The 19,810-nt window shown below is 37.9% G+C and overlaps 1 protein-coding gene across 1 annotated transcript; it reads right to left on the minus strand.

Annotated features, from left to right (window-relative positions):
- Nucleotides 1–1,309: 1,309 nt before the first annotated feature.
- On the minus strand, nucleotides 1,310–18,944 carry LOC144052550 (POU class 2 homeobox associating-factor 2-like). The gene is made up of 5 exons (XM_077566728.1): nucleotides 18,790–18,944; nucleotides 17,284–17,384; nucleotides 10,940–10,979; nucleotides 10,114–10,409; nucleotides 1,310–1,717 (listed from the first exon to the last, which is right to left on the minus strand). Exons 1-5 carry the CDS (start codon nucleotides 18,797–18,799, stop codon nucleotides 1,310–1,312), a joined length of 855 nt encoding a protein of 284 aa, XP_077422854.1. The 5' UTR covers nucleotides 18,800–18,944.
- Nucleotides 18,945–19,810: the final 866 nt, after the last annotated feature.

The following is a 19,810-nucleotide window of genomic DNA, read 5'->3' on the forward strand; positions in this document are numbered from 1 at the left end:
TCATCATAAGAAATCTGCTCAGGCAGTAGGCCTAACATGCAGAAAGTTACTACAGCCCCCACCCTCCAAAAAAACAAACAGTTACTGATCAGCAGTGATCAAAGTGAGTTGAAGTTGGAGCATCTAGACAGCAAGCAAAGAAACATCAAAGCTCTTGTTCTGAAAAGGGGAATATTTTGAAATGTTTGATGATGGTGGGCAGCAGTTGTATTAGCGTATTGCTCTGTTAGATATTGTCCAAAAACTGTAGGCCTCCTACATTCAACGTGTAAATGAAAGAACAGAAAATTATTTTAAGATCCGTTTAAAATTTGGCTCCTCTTTATCAAGAACCTTAAGATTTGACCTTTAACTTTTAATCTTGTGCTGAATATCATCCACAACAAAGTTATTTCTTGGACCTGTCAAACTGCAACAGCCAGTGAGGAGAAAAAAAAGATTGGTAGGATTCTGACTTTATTCTCACAATTATGACTTTCAAGTGAGAATTTTGACTTTCTTGTGTTTATTTCAGACAACATATTCCAATTGACATCAATAACAAAGACATAAAGAAAAGTACATATTAAATGTTGAAACAAGATGCCTTAATGGAAGTGGGAAGAAGAGAATTTATTTAATCCCACCCCTTTTTACACATTCAATGTAAACCATAATAGCATTCACCACTTCTGTCAAAATTAATTTGCATTTTTTTGTTTAAAAACTAATCAAGCAATTATCATTGACACAATATAACTGAAATACAAAAATATTCACACACGAGTATTGCCGCAGGTAAAGAATTGTTCATTGCATTACATCAGTAAATTTTCTACCAACATTAGTAACAAAGGAAACAGTAAATGCATTGGTTATTCTCAGAATTCTGACTCTAAAGTAAGAATTCTCACTTCATTCTCAGAATTTGAGAATTCTCACTTTAATCACAGAATCCTGACCTCAAAGTGAGAATTGTTGCAATTCCCACTTTAAAGACAGAATTCTGACTTTATTCTCAGAATTCTGACTTTAAAGTCAGAATTTTGACTTTAAAGTGAGAATTCTGAGAATAAAGTGAGAATTCTCACGTGAATTGTCACTTTAAAGTGAGAAGTCAGAATTCTGAGATTGAAGTCAGAATTCTGAAATTAAGTCAGAATCCTGCCAACCTTTTTTTTCTCTTCACTGACCCTAATCCTCTTCCGTAAATTTGTCACTGTGGGGCTAAGTGCGTAATTAAGATAAGGTCCATTCACTTTGCCCTGTGATCCGAGTCACAAATTTTTGTCTCCTTAAAAATACTCAAACTCAGACATGTGAGAGCCAGTCAGTAGGCCCTCCTGAGCTCATAAGATGACCAGCAGCTCACGCCGTCCTCCTTATCCCAGGAATTGTGAGTCTCCATATTGAGAGGGAGACTAGTGTGGCCATCCGATGTCTCCTCTGTGATAATCTTGGATGCCAAATCGTTGTTCATGAAGGGAGGACATGGGAAGGAAGAGGGCGGAGCTGAGTAGGAGTTGCTGGAGGTTAATAGGTGGTAGTGCGCATCTTCAAGGGAGTGCAGCGTGTAGGACTGGCTGCTGGACCCTGGGCCTTGGCTTGGCTGGGAGGGGCTCCCTTGGGATTCCGGGCTGGGCAAGGATGATGGATTTGTGACAGAAGCCAAGTGGGCTGGACAGAGATCATCCACCTGAGGAACTGGTTCTGGAATCGACTGCTCCCATGAGTCTCTCTGAGGATGAGAAAACAAGACTAAGGCCAACATTTCCCAACAAGGCCCATAAGACACTGGTGAGCCCACATCAACAAGGGGCTCACTTACGGTTTAGTTCAGTAGTAAGGATAAGCGGTATGGAAAATGGATGTATGGATTCTCAAAGTGTGGTATAAGCACAAGTTGTCAAAATGAATCGACTAAGTAAGCCATTATCATATTAATCAACATCTATTTTAATAGTCAAGTAATCGTTTGGAGCCATTTTTAAATTTAAAATGATATCAACAGTAATGGTTCACAAATTTTTGTAGTCTTTCATGAAAAAAGACTGATTATCTTCTGTTTTTAATCAAAATAAGACATTTGCAAACATTTGTTTTTACTTTGGAAAAGAATGAACAAACTGATAACATAGTACAAAATAAATACCTCTTTCTTTAATCACTATACGAAGTACGAAATAAAGACCTCACTAGATAATAAACAATAATCACAGGAAAAAAAGTTTTTGTAATACACTTTAACCCATTCACTGCCATTGACGGATATAGACGTCAAAAATTCATTTGAACTGTTTCTATTAGTTTCACATTTTTTCCCGCTTTTGTTAACAAGAGTATGAAAACCTAGATATTATTTTATTGTACATTTAGAACAGATATACAATTTGTGATTAATCTTGAGTTTAACTAATTAAATAATTAAACAAAAAAGAAAATATTATAAAAAAATTAGAGGCGTCAGACGATTACATTTTTTAACTGTAATTAATCGCATGACTTTAATAGTTAACTCATGACTAATCACATTTGTATCTGTTCTAAATGTACAATACATTTTTTCTAGGTTTTCATATTCTTGTGAACAAAAGTGGAAAAAAATTGAAACTAATAGAAACAGTTCAAATGAATTTTTGAAGTCTATAGCCGTCAATGGCAGTGAATGAGTTAATGCAAATTAAAATGAATCTGACTAATCGATTGAATAATTGATAGATTAACGATTCTTAAAATAATCCATAGTGACAGCATCACAAAGCACCACAAGCGGTAAGCAGGCTCCCTCTAGTGGCACATATAGGAATCACTGAATTCATTGTTCAAAATGTTCATATTAAAGTAGCTTCAACACAGATTAACTGTACCTTCTGCTGTCTAACGGAAGAGCGTGTAATTATTCTGACTGCATGTCACTATAAATTGCTAGCATAGATAGATGAATAAAGATGTGTTGTCTTTATTAATAATTCTCTGACAAATTGAGTAAAATTGCGTAATTTCCTCACCAGACCACTGATGATCTCACAGCACATTAGTGTGCTACAACACTCTGGTTTGAAATCACTGAGATAGAGCACCGCGCATGTTTGATGAAGATAATAGGGTGTGCCTTACAAATGTATAAAAGGAAAACCCAGAAAAGTGTACAACATTATTAAATCATCTTTAAACTCATCCAGGTCTCTAAGACAGTTTTATTTAACATTTATTTTACCAGGAAAATACCATTGACATTAAAAATGTTATGATTGGTGTCCTGTCTGACTTGTAAGGTTTTTTTTGCACTTGTATTAGTCATCCTGTTCCCTTGTGTCATCCAATCATCTCCCCCAGCCACTTGTGTCTTGTCCAGGTGTCTCTCGTTGTCTCGTCAGTTGGCTTGTATTTAATTCCCTGGTTTTGTTCAGTCTTGGTTGGATCATTTTCGCTGTCACCACTGGTGTTTTGTTGTTACTTTGATTTTTGGTCTTTTCAGATATTTGTTGGTTTTGTTTATTTAGAGTTGCCCAGTACCCCTGTTAGTGTTTTTGTTAAATAAATAATGATCAGTTTAACATGCATCCCTGCCGTGGTTCTCCTGCCTCCCTGCATTTGGGTCCTCCACTACGCTCCATGACAAAAAATGTATTTTCCTAGGGAGTCCTGACCAAAAGGCAGCAGAAGTTACAGTTCCAACATAAATAAAATTGCATACTTGTCAGTAAGAAGTTACAGTTTCAAGACACTTTGAAATAACATAAGTCTGCGTGAAATCCTCTCAGTCTGGATTCAAAGTCATTCAAAAGATACATTCTGTTAATTTACAGTCCTTTTACAATAGGCTCCATGTAGAAGGAGCAGAGAAGACAAATTTGCTGCACAGTAAAGGTACAAATGTGTAAGGTCCACCAGAAAACATTTCAGAGTTTGTACAGTGAAACACCTACTGTCAAGTCAAACAAAGAAACAGGTGACGCAAATGATTGTTCAAACAATTCAAGACAGGGGTGGTCAAGTTCGGTCCTCGAGAGCCACTATCAAGCCTGTTTTTCATGTTCTCTCCACTAACACACCTGATTCATGATCAGAATCGTTATCAGGCTTCTGCAAAGCGTGCTGATGAGCTGGACATTAGATTCAGCTGCGCTGAAGGAGGGAATCATGGAAAACAGGCTGGATAGGGGCTCTCAAGGACCGAACTTGGCCACCCCTGATTTAAGATATCAATTCTATCATAAACTGGAAAGACCCCCTGTGGCAGGGGTCAGCAACCTTTATTGTCAAAAGAGTAATTTTAGGCCAAATGTATAACAAAACATCTGTCTGGAGCCGCAACACATTTGAACATTGTGATGAAGGAAATTAATGTTAGTTCCATGCACTGGTTCTCAACCCCGGTCCTCCAGTACCTCTATCAAGTCCTGTTTTTTTTTTGGACACATGGTAATTTTCTGCCTCTCTTTTTTGGGGAGATTTCATGGATATTTTTTAATACGTTTTTTTCTGCCTTTTTTGCTATCAATTTCATAACATTTTTGGCAATTTTGTGGGCATTTTATGGTAATTTTTTGAAATTTTGTCTTTGACATTTTATGGTTATTTTTTTTAACATTTTCTTCTCTGGCTTTTTATTCAATTCTCTGACATTTTGGGCAATTTCATAGGGATTTTATGGAAATTTTCTGCTTCTCTTCTTCCTTTTTGAAGATTTTGTGGTTACTTTGTGGACATTTTTATGCAATTTTTATAAACTTTGTTATCACTCTTTTATTTCTCTTTTTCTGACAGTTAACTTATATTTTTTTGACTCTAGTATTTTTTAAATATTTAATTATTTATGTTTTATCAAAAAAATATTAATTCATTTAAATAATATTTTAGCTCAAAAAAATATGTAAAAAAAAATAATTATACTATTTTTTATTTACTTATTTATAGAGATCCATAGGCAGCCACAGGAGAGGGACTAAAGATCCACATGTGGCTCAGATGCACAGGTTGCAGATCCCTGCCCTGGGGACTCCAGGTAAACAAAGTTAATATTTTATGTAATTATTGACATATAAAATCAATAACAAACAAAACATAACCGAGTAAAGTATATAAAGGAATGGAAAGCATCTATTGTCATGTCTCACTAAGTTTACTAGTTGGTTTGTTGTTTAACAAATGTTCGTAAATAAAAATTGCAGCAAACTTTTGAGATGCGTGATAGGTCTCAAAACCAACTGACATCACTCATTTCCTCGTGCACGTATACAATTTCCCGCTTGCCTGAGTGTAAATTTGTTTTTGGTGTATTTGACAACTGCTAGTAGGGAGTTATAATAAGGGAAATTCCCGAATCCGCAGTGTAAGGGGGAATCCAATTGTGTCCTTGATATGGACCAATCAGCTATCTTTCAATCAGCTACCCTTCCACGGACGGTACAGTATATCCACCAACCAGCAACAGCTAGTAAGGGACCCTCTGAGGGGGATTCCGGATTCAGCAGTAATGTTATTGTTTTGTCATTGACAATTACCGGGGTTGCTTGCCCTAATGGGATGCCTCTGCTCAAAGTAAGAATTTGGTTGTTACTGTCTCCTCATTAATGCATTGCACAGCTTTCTTTTTTTAATGAAGTTCCAATAGAGCCTTAAGTACCTTTAATGATGCTGTTTACAGTCTTTTTCATTCTGAGCAGTTAATAAACTGACAAGTTGCAAGTTACAGTACACGTTCTGCATTCACTAAGTTCTCCTCTTTAATCTTTGGATCACTTTCAATGACTGCCTGAACTTTCTGTAGTGTCCTCTTCCTCCCACTGTAATCCTGGATTTGTCCACCACATTTTGCAGTTCAGAAGCTTCTGGTCTGTTAATTGTCTTGATGCTCTTTCTGTGTGCTGCTGTATATGACACTCATCTCTTCATAGTGTTGTGGCCAACACTATGAATGTTCTGAATGTCTTGCTATCATTGTTTATGGATTTAGGACTGTGATATTGTCTGCCCATAAACGGTGTCTTTCCAGTTGAAGTTGCTATTCAGACTTAATCATGTTGTCCATATATATGGACAGGCAAAACAGCAGCAATCAACTTAAACAGAAACTCCACACCAAATGAACATTTTTTTGCTTTGTTTTGCAGATGAACTCCAGCACCTATAGGAAGCATCATTTCCAATTAACAACTACACTTCCACTGTGATTTCTGGGATGTAAAATCTCATCATGGTAAGACTATTTTTAACGGAATTCAGTAGTTTTTTGGGGTGTTAACACCTGAAAGACTACCTTTCTTCATTAAGTTTGACTACCGGTACTTCCAGGCCACTTACAACGTATTTTTTGTAGTTTAGTTTTTCTGTTTCTGATTTTAGGTTAAAGCTGCTTAATGCAGAAATTTGGATTTTAAATTGCTACTGCCACCTGTAGCCAAAAAATGAAACGGCACACTTCCTTCTTCACGTACACAACGTGCACATGACGTTACAGCCGCAGACAGAGGGCGGAGAATTTGAACTCAAATCCAGTCTAAAAAATATTCGCCAGAGACTTGCAGGAGTACCCATTGTGAACAGCTATGGTGTTAATCTACTAATTAGAAGTAGTTTGAGTCATAAATTGCCCCCCCCCCCCCCCAAAAAAAAAAAAAGTTTATTATAAAGATATTTTGGGCAAATTCCTATAGAGCAGCTTTAAAGCTACATGTGTACGTGAAGAAGAGTATGCATAGTTTAATTTTTCATCAACGGGTGGCAGTAGCGATTCAAAATTGAAATGTTTGCGTTCAGTAGCGTTAAAGCTAAAAACTTGTATTACAGTTTTTCACCATAGGTTTGGCACATTTTTTGAAACTGAGATGACATTTTCAAAACTGCAAGCTCATTTGGCCAAACAGAGTTACATTTGTGCACAACCAATCAGTTCATTAGCAAAAGCACATTTCCATCCCAAAACTGCTCACACATGCTTCACTCCAAGTTCCTTTCCCAAACAAAGAGTCGGCACAGTCACAACTGCAAAGATCCTTCTCAATTGCTTTGGCTCCTCTGCATTCACTTCGTTCTTTTGCCAAAAATAACTTGGATGATTTTGCACAACTCTTTGGATCATCTGCAAAAGTTCATACCTCTCCCAAAACAGCTCACTTATGTGTCTAAATAAAATTTCTATGTCATACAAATAGTCAGCGCCCCCAAAATGGATCGTCCCTTTGGCATTCTGTGAGCACCACAAGTCAAAATCATTATATGTTTTCTCACAACAGCTAATAAAATACAATTATATATAAAACTGAGGGGAAAAATGGATTTTACAAGAGCAGTATTAAAACTTTGCGGTTTGACATACTCACAGTTTTTATCCACACAAAGTTATTACACATTAGAGTGCAACAAAAGAAAGTGTAAGCCAAATTCTGTATATTTATGAAAAACTAATAACTAAAATCATGTCTCACACACAGCGTAAATGAAGAACTAACTACTGTAACACTTTCACTTTCACTAGCCTTCCCCATCTTGGCCATCATCCTCATTCTCTTGGGCATCCATACGCTGCTATATGTTTGGCCAAAGGTTTTCATCTACATCGCAGCGGATAATTTCCTTTTCAATGCAGCGAGGAAAAAAACGCCTATCCTCTACACTGATCCCCTGTGATATACTGGACTAATTTTGACAATTGAACAGAGGATTTTGCATATTATGACTTACACACTAAAATCCTGCTGACATGTTTTGGAGAGGATCCAGCTCGATCAGCAAGATATATTCATTTGGAAAATGTGCTAAATGTCGGCAGATTGTGCTAACTGTAGGCTAAATGTACACAACCATTAGCACAGATCCACTGAGGCAATTGAGACATGTTCTAAGACATTGGCAATTTGATGAAAGCAATGAGAAATGCCATTAAGTTGAGACAAATTGTAAGGTAGTTTAGGGATTTGTCCGTGGTATTTTGAGAATGTCATCTCAGTTTCAAGAAATGTGCCAAACCTATGGAGAAAAACTGTAAAAGGAACCCCGACTGTAATAAAGTTTGTTCTATATTGTTTATTTGGTTGTTACGAACATAACTATGAGATTAATTTTTTATTTCATTTTTAATTTTCCAGTTCAATACATTTTGTAGAAACTTTATTTGGACGTACGCCACCCTTGCTATTTACGTCGCAATTTGCAACGCATTCAATGCATAGTGACGTAGAATGGCGGCTGGCTCTCCGGCGAGCAATGTGAAACGCCTGTAAAGGTAAGGTAAGCCTCGTAGTGTTCCTAAAGGGACGATCAAAACTCTTGAATGTGTCTGGTGAATGACGAGATCACGTCGTGGAGGAGGGTGACTCTCCCGATAGCATGTTGTTTCTTTAGGAACATTCGCTACAGAGGCTTACCTTGCTTTCTCTATAGGAGTTTTGCATTGAGAGGTAGAGAGCCAGCTGCCATTCTACGTTCACTATGCATTGAATGTGTTGCGTACGTATTGAACTGGAAACGATTTTTGAAAAATTAATCACAGAGTTATGTCCGTAACAACCAAATAAATAATATAGAGCAAATATTGTAAGTAGATATAAATTAAGTAACTGGCTAAAATTAAAAAAAAACAAAAAAAAACAATCACACCTAACTTTATTGGAAATGCCAGTATCAGGGATTTGGTGGAGGTCAACACCCACTCCCGACTCTTATGATTCATGGTGACGCGCCATCATTGGCTGCAGGTGATCACGCTACATTGCTTGGCCTCTCTATGCTGCAAGGAATTTGGTTCGCTCAGTAGCTGACTTTTGACGTCAGTTGTCGTAATGGTACGTCATATGATTTCTTAATATTTGAATCCCTTCATATTACGTGGAGCAAAAGAAAAGTGGTCAGATGAATATTTACAATATGGATTTACATGTACAGTATATATTACTATGTCTTGAATTTGGGAAAAAAAAAGGTTTTGGTGAATGCACATACAACTGTAAACTTGTGGGGGTTGAGTACCTCTAACAAGGTTAAGAAATACTGTCTTGATATCATTCATCATAAGTCCAAAATGTTCATATAACTATAAAATTACACTGAAATGGTAAGTATCATGCTTTGAGAATAAAAAAAAATAACAGACAAGTGTAAAATTAACTGCATGTACTCTATCTAACCATTAACCTGAAAGCTACTGAAAGTAGAATATTCAATTTAAAATCGCTACTGCCACCTGCTGGTGAAAAATGAAACTGCACATACCCTTCTTCACATACACAATGCACACATTCCATCACATCCGCAGATAGGGTGCGGGAAATTCGAACCCGAACCCAGTCTGAAAACTATTGGTCAGAGGCTTGCAGGAGTACCCATTGTGAACAGCTAATGTGTTAATCTACTAATTAGAAGATATTTCAGTCATAAATGGTCAAATAAAAAGGCTACTGTAAAGATATTTTTGGGGGAAAAATTGACCATTCCTAGCTCTTACATGAGCTTGTAATTACTTCAGTGGAAATGGAAATGTGAATGGCCCTTGTCTAAAAAATAAAACCTTAATTTTTTTCTAAATATTTCATTGGAGCCACTTGGTTTTGCAGGGTTAGGAAATGCAACATTTAAAGGGAAAGTTAACTCCCCAAATTGTTTTTGACAGTAATATGTTCTATCCAGCCCCACTAGTCTAAATACGATATTTTGGTTAATATTGCGTTAGTGAAATATGAGTAAAGCAGCAAAATCCAGCAGTTTTTATCAATATCACAAGGCAGCCATTTTGCCACTTGCTGTCGAGTGAGAATGACGTCACAGTTGCTCGGGTAACAACCAATCACAGTTCAGCTTCAGAAAACAGGTGAGTTGTGATTGGTCGTTGCCTAAGCCCTGAGCAACTGTGATGCTTCAGTTGACAGCAAGTGGCAAAATGGCCACCCCCTGAGATGGATCAAACCGGCTCGATTTTGCTGCATAAATATTCCACAAATGCAATAATCAAAATGTCATGTTTAGACTAGTGAGGTCACATATAACATATTATATTGTCAAGAAATGTTTATGGTTGACTTAATGATACCCTCATAGGCAGTCTGCTAGAAGGCGTGGCTCTATTTTGTCAAAATGGCGCTTGTTGGCATCCGCACTTGAACTCTACTAAATTCACACTCACAGAAAGATTCCTACCATATATACATGCGATGACTCGCCACTGAAGGGAGGTAAAAGCGACGATAGGGCTGAGGAAGGCAGGAAAGTTCCCCCAGAGCCTGAGAAGGTGGTGGTGGTGTTGCGGTATTCACTAAAAGCGTCAGGGTAGTAGGTGTCAATGAGAGAGAAGCTAGATGTCTCACAGCCCAGTGGCCTGCCTCCAAAGGTGGATGGGTATACATCTGGTGAAAACTGCTTGGAAGATGGACCAAAGTCTGAATCCGACATGAAAGAACGCCTCATGCCGTAGTAGCCGGGTAACATTTGAGACCCTGTAGGGAAGAGTGGTACAATTTGATGGACTCATTATCTACTCAAAGCTTATATGAGACTGTTATAACGCACTCCACCTAAAAATATCACTTAATATCACTCAATGATATTAATTTAGCAATATGTTCGTCATTGTGGTTTTCAATGTAGAACTTCATTTCACAAATTAGACAAGTGTTTCTCGTCTTTTTATTCATCCAATTTCTCTAGCACCGGTTCTCTTTAGCGTCACAGGTGAGTTGGAGCCTATCATAGCTGACATTGGGCAAGAGACGACGTACATCCAGGACTGGTTAACAGCTAATCATTTTAGTTTCAGTTGTTTAGCTTCATGCGGATGTTAACATATTAAAAAACACTCTCAGAATGACGCAGAATGCAAACTACAACGATAATAAACAACATTAGTATTGTTCTCTTAATATTTTGAAGGTGTGCCTAATGTTGTGGCAGGTGCGTATAAAGTGAAGTCTATTTGGTCCTTCATTTATTCAAAGTTGTGTTTTTCTGAAAGGAAGAATTTCCTCACCTGACATCTGAACGAAAGAAGGTGGAGTTGTTGAGCCACTCTGTTAAGAAAAAAAAAATACACATGAATGACACTGAAATACTTTTTGTCTATTGACAGCAAGTATGCAACATATATATATATATATATATATATATATATATATATATATATTTATTTTTTTTTTGTACCAAGCAAAGAACTCCATGGAAATGAATAGAGAACTCCAATCAAGGTCTATAATTATCTCAGACAATCAAGAGAAATGAAAGGATATGAATTTAGTTACAGTAGTCACATGTATCTTTTGTTCTAATTTGGAAACATGTAAAGTTTAGTTTTAGCTAAAAAAAATTATTTCAGACATGTGAGAACAAAGCAATAACAAGGGGGGGGGGGGCTGTGAGTCACTGCTTCCTGTATACCATTACATTGTTATATTTTGGTTAAAAGTAGTAGTAGTAGTAGTAGTAGTAGTAGTAGTAGTAGTAGTAGTAATAGGAGGAGTTGATAGTAGACCTTCATAACTGTACCATAATGATAACACCACCATATCTGCTGTCTGTTAAAGTGCTTGATCATGTGGGATTCATTTATTGGTTGATATACCTGTTTCATATGGAAACTGCGTTGAGATAATTAATTAAATTGAATTGACCAGTTACCGTATTTTTGAAAAAATACAATTTGGTCATTTCAACTTGAATTAAAATTTTAATGAATATTCTATGCAATATTTGTCAGTTTGACGGCCTTAGCAACATATGGGGCAAAGACGAGATATGCTCTCTTGTTTGCATATTGCCAACATGAAAGAGTTGATAATATTAAGTCCATGTAGGCTGGGAGGCAAGCAAATTTTGAGGACAGAATTTGAATGTGATTTGCCAATGCTAAGACTTCCTCTTATGGCCCAGGTACGGCTCAGTGCATCTCTGAAGGCTGAGTATGAAAATCAGCATGTTTAAGTTCAGACAGCATGTGTGACTGTCTGGTTACGTGCCATCATTTCTTTAGAAAGTACAACAAACCCAAACAATACTATGTAAAAAAGCACAGATTGATGGTGGCAATATTCCCATATCTTACATAGAGTTAAGGTTTTTATATTGCATCCGGAATGTGTGATCTTTTGCTATTTGAAAGGGTTTGTTTGGAAAGACTACATCCATAAAAGTTCCAACTATAGCCTGCCCTCAGTCAGTCAGCCACACAACACTGTGGTCAGTGTTTGCTCTGTACTCTCAGTGGGCTTTTATTCTCTAGGATAACGGATGGCATAAACGGACATAAAGGCATGAATGGCTTTACCTGTAGTACTCTTGCATGTGTTTGTGTGTGTGTCATCTTTTGTAAACATAAAAGTAAACAGCGAAATGAAAAGGCACTAAACTGGAGACCAAATACCCGCACACACGCAAATGTTAGCTTGCTCTTTAGCCATCGTATTTGACCTTATATAAAGGATAGAATATACTCTATTAAGAAGACCTAACCACATTGGTTTAAAGTTCCTATTAGATGACTATGGCCACCTGTGGCAGTTATAAAAATAAATATGTTTTATTAGCATTGACAAAAAATGGATAAAACATGCAACTACCACTACTCTAACAAACTGTATAAGCAATTATCAGATAGATTGGTTTAAATCAGGGGTGTCAAACATACCGCATCAGGCCCGCAAAGAGGTTTAATTCGGCCCGCGAGACGATCATGTAAAGTAAAAATATATATATTGTAATTTCTGACCAATTAATCAGATGGCTACAGTGGAAACATATAAATTCATAATTTCACAAGCAATCCTCAGATGAGCAATGCAACTTGTACACGGAATCGTCCTGGATGTCATTATTTAACACACAACTTAAAGGGACCGTTTGTTTAAAAAATTTAAAAAAATAAAAAATCATTGACTGATATTAACGTGTTAAATATGACACAAATTCAATAACTAGTAACAACAAAAACATATGACAAGGATTAACGTCCTTATAACTTCATTAACTGCGTCACACAGTGCATTCTGGGAACAATATAAATGCAAAATAGGTAGATTTAACACATCCAGAACTCATGCAGGCAAATTGTTACCGCGTTTCATTTGCATTTGTGTTATTTTTTGGAACTATATGGTTACAGTTGAGCTCCGTAATTTAGGGCTGGCCAGCAAATAGCGAAAATCTGGGTATAATTGACGGCAGTTGTTTTTAAGTTATATACCATTATTTTACCGATCCGGCCCACTTGGTAATGTATTTTCCTCCATGCAGCTCCTGAGCTAATATGAGTTTGACACCCCTGGTCTAAATAGACACTGTAGATTGACCAATCAATAACTAATATGATCACATAATGTTTTATTACGTTGTTATGACTGAGTAACGAACATTTGCGACGCTTGCAAATGTTGATTTCACGTTCAGGGTCGTAGCGTTTCCTAAACGTTCTCTAAACAATCATAATAGTTCATGCTCAAAATTTCTTTGGGACAAAAAGACCATTGAACTGTTTAGAGAACATTAAAAAAGTCTTCCTGTATTTCCAACCAACCTCTCATAACATAGCTAACATTAATTCTACTAGGTTGTCGGTACTTAGTTTATTATAACAAAAATAAACTTGTGGTCAAAACTAAATGAACCGAGCTGTTGTTAATTACGCCTGTTAGCTCACGAGCTAACTAGTGATTAGAGACTCTGTGACCACGACCCAGAGGGCTATATTCCAGCATATGGTGGCTTTAAGCAGATTTACAATAATTTCCCAGCACCAACATGTAGGAATGTGTGGACATAAGAAAGTTGCAAGACAAAGTAGCAACCCTATTCAGTGGGGCATAGTTTCACACCCACAGTATTGAGAGCAGAGATCTGTTTTTTCTTCTTCGTGGGATGGAGGGGGGATGTTTTTGTAAGCCTTCTTTAATACTGTGTACTTGGAGAATTTTTTTTTGGTCATTCAAATATGGCACTCATATCTGGTGCATCAAATATAGAAGACATTTACAGTATTTTCACTTTTTCAGGGACAGAATGATAACAGTGTAATACATCACATTATTAATCGCCCCCCACCACCACCCTTTGTTTACAATCCACAATTATACCTTGCTTCTGCTTTGAAGACATGTCCTTTGAGATGCAGCTAAATGTTTCTGTGTCATCTCCATTGAGACATTTGCCAATGCTTATCCTGTTTTGGGGTAACAATCGCCCATAGGGAATGAATGGGATTTGGCCTGACCCCGCAGAAAATGCCAAGCGCCACCGGTGGCCGGCCTTTAAGTTGAATACCAACCAAACTTATCCGAGCGGCAACACCGCATGACCCCCAGTGGCCGAGTTATGCTCGTTTTGGAGTTAGCCGACCTACAGAGGACGAACCCTGGAACGCCTCTAGCCGGTGATGAGGACACATTCAGCCGCCCCATAAAGTAAAAGTTAGGGACCATCCACAAATGAGATATTACAGGGTGATATACGTGGGACAAATCATCATAGAACAGACAAAATGTTTTGTTTTTCATTTTGAATGCTGTAGTTGCTGTAAATGGTAGACCACTGCTTATTACAGCTGAAAATGTCATCTTATATGTCATTGTGGAAAAACAGGAGATATTTTATGGGGAAAAGTATTCACCAAAAATCAACAAAAACACCTTTTCTCATTCTGATTGCTATTGTAATTGAAAATGATAAGCCACTAAGCACTAACTACTACAGCAAAAATGTTATCATATCTGCCAACAACAAATTTGGAGAAACAGGAGATATTTAAGAGACAAAAGTAGTTGCAAATGTGTTGTTTCTCCACAATGACAGATAAGATATGACATTTTCAACTGTAGTAAGCAGTGGTTTACCATTTGAAACTACTACAGCATTCAAAAAGAAAAAAAAAGAAAAACAAAACCTTATGTTTGCTTTATGGTGATTTGTCCCGCCATTTACAATTTACATATGTCACCCTGGAATATGTGATTTGTGGATGGTCCCTAACCTGGATGGTAACCCCGGGATTACACCACATGCGCGTGCGTTGCGTTTCCGCTCCTGCGGCGTAGCCGATTCGTTTCCATTCTATCAGCTTGTTCAAATTACACCGGGTCCTATTTTCAATTTTTGCCGAACGACGCATTCGTCGGCATCCGTCAAATGGCAAGCTAGCACAGAACACATCGAGCGGGACAGGTACACCGACGCAGTTTCAAATAAAATTCCAGTTACTTTTCAGAATAAAATACTTGCCAGATCCTATTTCGCAATCATGTCAGCAAAACGTCACAATGCTTAACGCGTAATTTACTGCAGCGAACATGGACGAGGAGAGATTTATAATGGAGGTGGATTATATATGACACGGCACATCTGTTTTATTTGGACAACCTAAAAATTGATGCTGTAATAGTAGAAGCTGTGGGAGTGGACGATGAGTTCAATCAAAGTCCACCTCTCTTTCTGCTTCTCTATTGAGCACACTTTCTGTGTGTTTGTTGTTTTTAATGCCGCATTATCGCGCGCGATCAGTTGTTGGCGACGGAGCTGCCGGACCGCAGCTGTGCGCAGCCAGTGAGTTTTGTCCATAAAATTGACCTTTCCAGAGCACGCAGTCAAGACGCAGCGGAGCGGCGACGCAACGCACACACATGCGGTGTAAACCCGGGATAAGAGTGAATATCAAACATCTAACGTCCGGCCAACTATTACTTGGTCTACCAGCTACATTTTAGTGCGTGAATCAGCATGCAAGGAAGGAGATTAAACCTGACATGCTGAGGATTATGCCAATCACAATTGGCAAAGGATTTGGCAATACAAGACAGCATTTTTGGCGGCCGTTGTTTAGGTGCCGGATACCTTATAGCGATCATGTGACTGGATAATGGCGCTGCCATTATTTGGATATTTATTTGTCTTTAAAAAATAAAATAAAAAATAAAAAAACTGAATAAAATGCCATAGCTGCTTGCACTTTTACTCTTTATACACACTCCCTAACCGAACGCTAAAAAAGTAATTTTCAGTGGTGTATTGCTTTAACTGTTCTCTAAACAGTCTTACAGTTTTTTCTTGTTGCAAGGAAATTTTGAACCTGTTAAGAGGAACCATCAAAACTGTTTTGAGAACGAAACATTACGACCTTGAGCCAACCCTCACGTGAGATCAACATTCATTAATGTCGCAAACGTTCACCCCCTCAGTGGGATATGGGCTTTAGGAATTTACAGTACTTACCAATAGCAACGCGTGTTGAGCGTTTTTGGTGGCACATTTCTAATGTTACAAAGTGGGACCATGAGGTAAACGATACAGTCAGCTTCCAATAGCTGCCAGGACCAAACAAAAAATTGTGGATAATGATGAGTGCATTGCTTGTTTAGCACTGTCAACCAAGTTAGCATTTAGCATTAGCTTTTTTAGACAAACACATGTCACCAGATTGACTAGCGATTACATTTCTTGTAGTTTCTGGTGAGAATTTATTGCACATTTGATTTTCTGTGAAATTATCCTATCCCGGTTTGTAATTTTGAAAATCTGGTCACCCTGTCCACACCTAAAGGCAATTTCTTGTCTTTACTTTTGAAATGTGAGAGGAAACTGGAATACTACTCCCCATGGAAAGGTCCAAGCCACAATTCGGACTGGGAGGCCTAACCACATGCCTAACCACGGTGCCCTTTCTCACTTGTGTCTCACGTGTACGTAAATAAAGGGCATATTCATTTAGTGACTGTCTAACTCCAACGTAAAAACAAACACTGTCCTGCAACAACATTCTGTCAGATGGTTGGATGAAAAACAGTCCTGCTTGTGCATGTCGACGTCTAAAGCTAAGCCTGACTGCAAGTGAGAATGTGTGTTGTGTGTTTGTTAGGCAACAATAGAGAGGTTGTCTGTGGCCTGTGCAAGGCTCGGGACAATACAGGCCGCAGGTGTGTAAGGCTCAAACTTTGCATAGGCAGCCTTCTTCACCAGCTTTTCACTGTCCCTCTATGGTACAGGTAGCCGTCCACCCGTTCCCCCCACCACTCCACAGATGGTTTTTGGAAAGCATGGCTGCATCACCATTGCTAGCATTGTATAAGTGTTCTTTTGTTATCCTCTCAGCACCGTGCTTAGCTATTTACAGATTAGCTTTGCAAGACCTTGACGGCTTTTGTAAGCAAAGAAAGCTCAGAAGGTAGACAATGGATCAACCATGTGTCGTTAGTCCACATAACCAGCATGAACATCAACAGAAGGCGAGATTTTTAAAAGGCCACCAGCAGAATATCAACTGTGGTCTTGACGTTTGGACAGAGGGGGAAAAAAATGAACAAAAGCAAAGTGATTTTTAGAATATTGTACTTTACTTACACTGTATCTTGGACCATTTGTCTGTCGGGATCGTTTCTCTGCCAGCAGGTCTTTGACTGTGTGCTTGACTCGGACGCCCTGGTAGACTCTCTTTGAATATTCTAGATAGGGCAATAAAACAGTGTGATTGGTAGATAAGTACTTTATTAAAGTGTACCTGTTTTGTTCGGAAGGAAAATATATGTGGTTTGTGAAGAAAAATTTAATCCAAACGTGTTTTGGTTACAACTGGTTGTATTAAACAAAAGCTTGTAATAGGTCGCAGGACATATCATTTCGAGACGGCATTGAAGCTCATGCATGCAGCCGTATTTGCCTAGGGGGCGGTGGCGTGACGTCAATTGCTGTGATTGACATGGCGACATATGGACGCTATCTTGTTACCCTGCTGAAACCGAGTTGGTCAAACTCTCTCTATCTACGACTCTGGTCAAATTTGTTGATAGACAAAACCGGACCTCTAACAGTACCTGCCAGAGACAACATGGATGGATGTCTAAATAACAAACGGAAAAAAGAGATAAGCACTACTATAAATGTATATGCTATGCAGATAATGCTGCCATTAGTGCAAGCTGCACGGTCATAACGTGTGTGTTGTGTAGTCGAGACGAACAGGCCTCACTAGCACTTAGCTGGTAGCTCCGCAAAGTCATGCCAATTTTGTCACTACGACAGAATTTTTTTTAATCAATGACAACAATCTTCCATATATCTCAATGGGAGCTTGTGGGTGCACATACAACGACCAATATGGCGCTGCACATTAAAATCAATGGGGGATTTCAGGTGTGGTGTTTTGGCAAATACAAGGCTAGACACAAAGATAGGAACACCGGACATTTATTACACTACATAATATGGCGCCGGAGGTACGCTTTAATCTCCAAAGGGGAAAATTCAAGGTGTCCGCTACCAAAAAGTAGATCCATACATCACATCATACACAAAATCAACAAGGAAAAAGACCCAGAACTAGATAAAACACACAATTCCACCTGATCCAAATGCAGAAGCGATCTTGACGTCGCGGGTATTTATATACAGTACGTGTTTATTGCCACAAATGTTTCACAGTTTTAGATATATACTGTACCGTAAATTGATAACTAATTGAGAGTTATGTGTAAATGTCATGGAAATTGTCTTTGGTATGGTCAGTGCAAATGCTAGCCGAAACATACATGACAATGGAGTTTTGCATGGCATTTAATTAAAAATGTAATTTAATAAAGATATACATTTTTGGAACTTGAATATTAGACATGGAGAGGGTTGAACTAAAGAAAGAAAATGTTGCACAATTTTTTAGACAAGACCCAAATATGTAGTTATAATGGAGAAAATATAATTATGAAAAAATACATGCACACAATAGATAATTTGTATATGTACAAGTATAACCAACACGTAACGACAAACACAACAACACAAATTATTCTGCCCCAAACATTAATAACCGTAAAGCAAAATTACATGCACATAATAGAGGTAGAAGTTGCCTACCAGTGTCCATGATGCCGTTCAAAGTTCAGTCTGACACACACGCAGGCAGGCCACTCTGTTCTTCTGCTGTACAGTTCTTTTGTCTTACTGAATAGCAATGTTGAGCACCATAGTGAGTGGTGTGCCTCCGTGAGTGCTTTAACCACGTCGTCAGGAGGGCAGGGACGCGTAGAACATGTCACCTTACTTCATCACTGCACATTTGAAGTGTGAGCTTTTAAAACTTATTTGTTTAAATGCAAATGTTTGGAAAGGACGTTTTTTTGAACTATTTGCATCCGCATTCAAGATTCTGCGTTAGAAACATTGCTTGCACGGCAGTGAGGTTGGTATGTGACCATATTTTTGTAAATGACACAAACACCATGTCACACAGATTTGAACTGCTCTTTTAGGGTGATGTCACATAGGATTGGGCTGAGTAGAGCTAGGAGGAAAATTGTTCTCACTGAATCTTTGGAAGGAAAAGCTTGTGGACCTAACGGACAAACGTTAGTACTGAATCTCAAGACAAACTAAACCAAAGATTGAGAAAGAAGAAACACAGCTGAAGTCTTCAATCTTAGATTAAAAAACTTTGCAAGAGAAACATGTTTATTATTTTTCTGTAAATGGTTGGTGGGTTACATATAATTATTATTGTTTGTTTGAATTTTAAAAGTTACATACTTGCAAAGAGAGAGAAAAAAATATTTGAATGTTATGCTTGATTAGTTGATTCGTTTCTGATTGAGAGGCCAAGTGAGCTGCCTAACATACATAACATAAAATATAAATTTTTGTTGTTGTTGTTTTTTGAGGAAATTTTAGCACCCCAGACCAGTGGTTCTCAAACCTTTTACACCTAAACCGACAGTAACATAAGTGGCATAAGACTTAAGTTCTTAATAAAGTTTAAGTTAATGAAAAATTAGGCAGGTTTTGCTTTGTTTTTTCCCTAAAATGGATATTTCTGGAGTTGGGCTGAAACCTACATGCTAAAAAAAATTGTTGAACCAACTAACAGTAATTAATTGCTTCA

The sequence above is a fragment of the Vanacampus margaritifer genome, chromosome 5 (genome assembly GCF_051991255.1).
Source record: "Vanacampus margaritifer isolate UIUO_Vmar chromosome 5, RoL_Vmar_1.0, whole genome shotgun sequence".
In the NCBI taxonomy this organism is placed as follows: Eukaryota; Metazoa; Chordata; class Actinopteri; order Syngnathiformes; family Syngnathidae; genus Vanacampus; species Vanacampus margaritifer.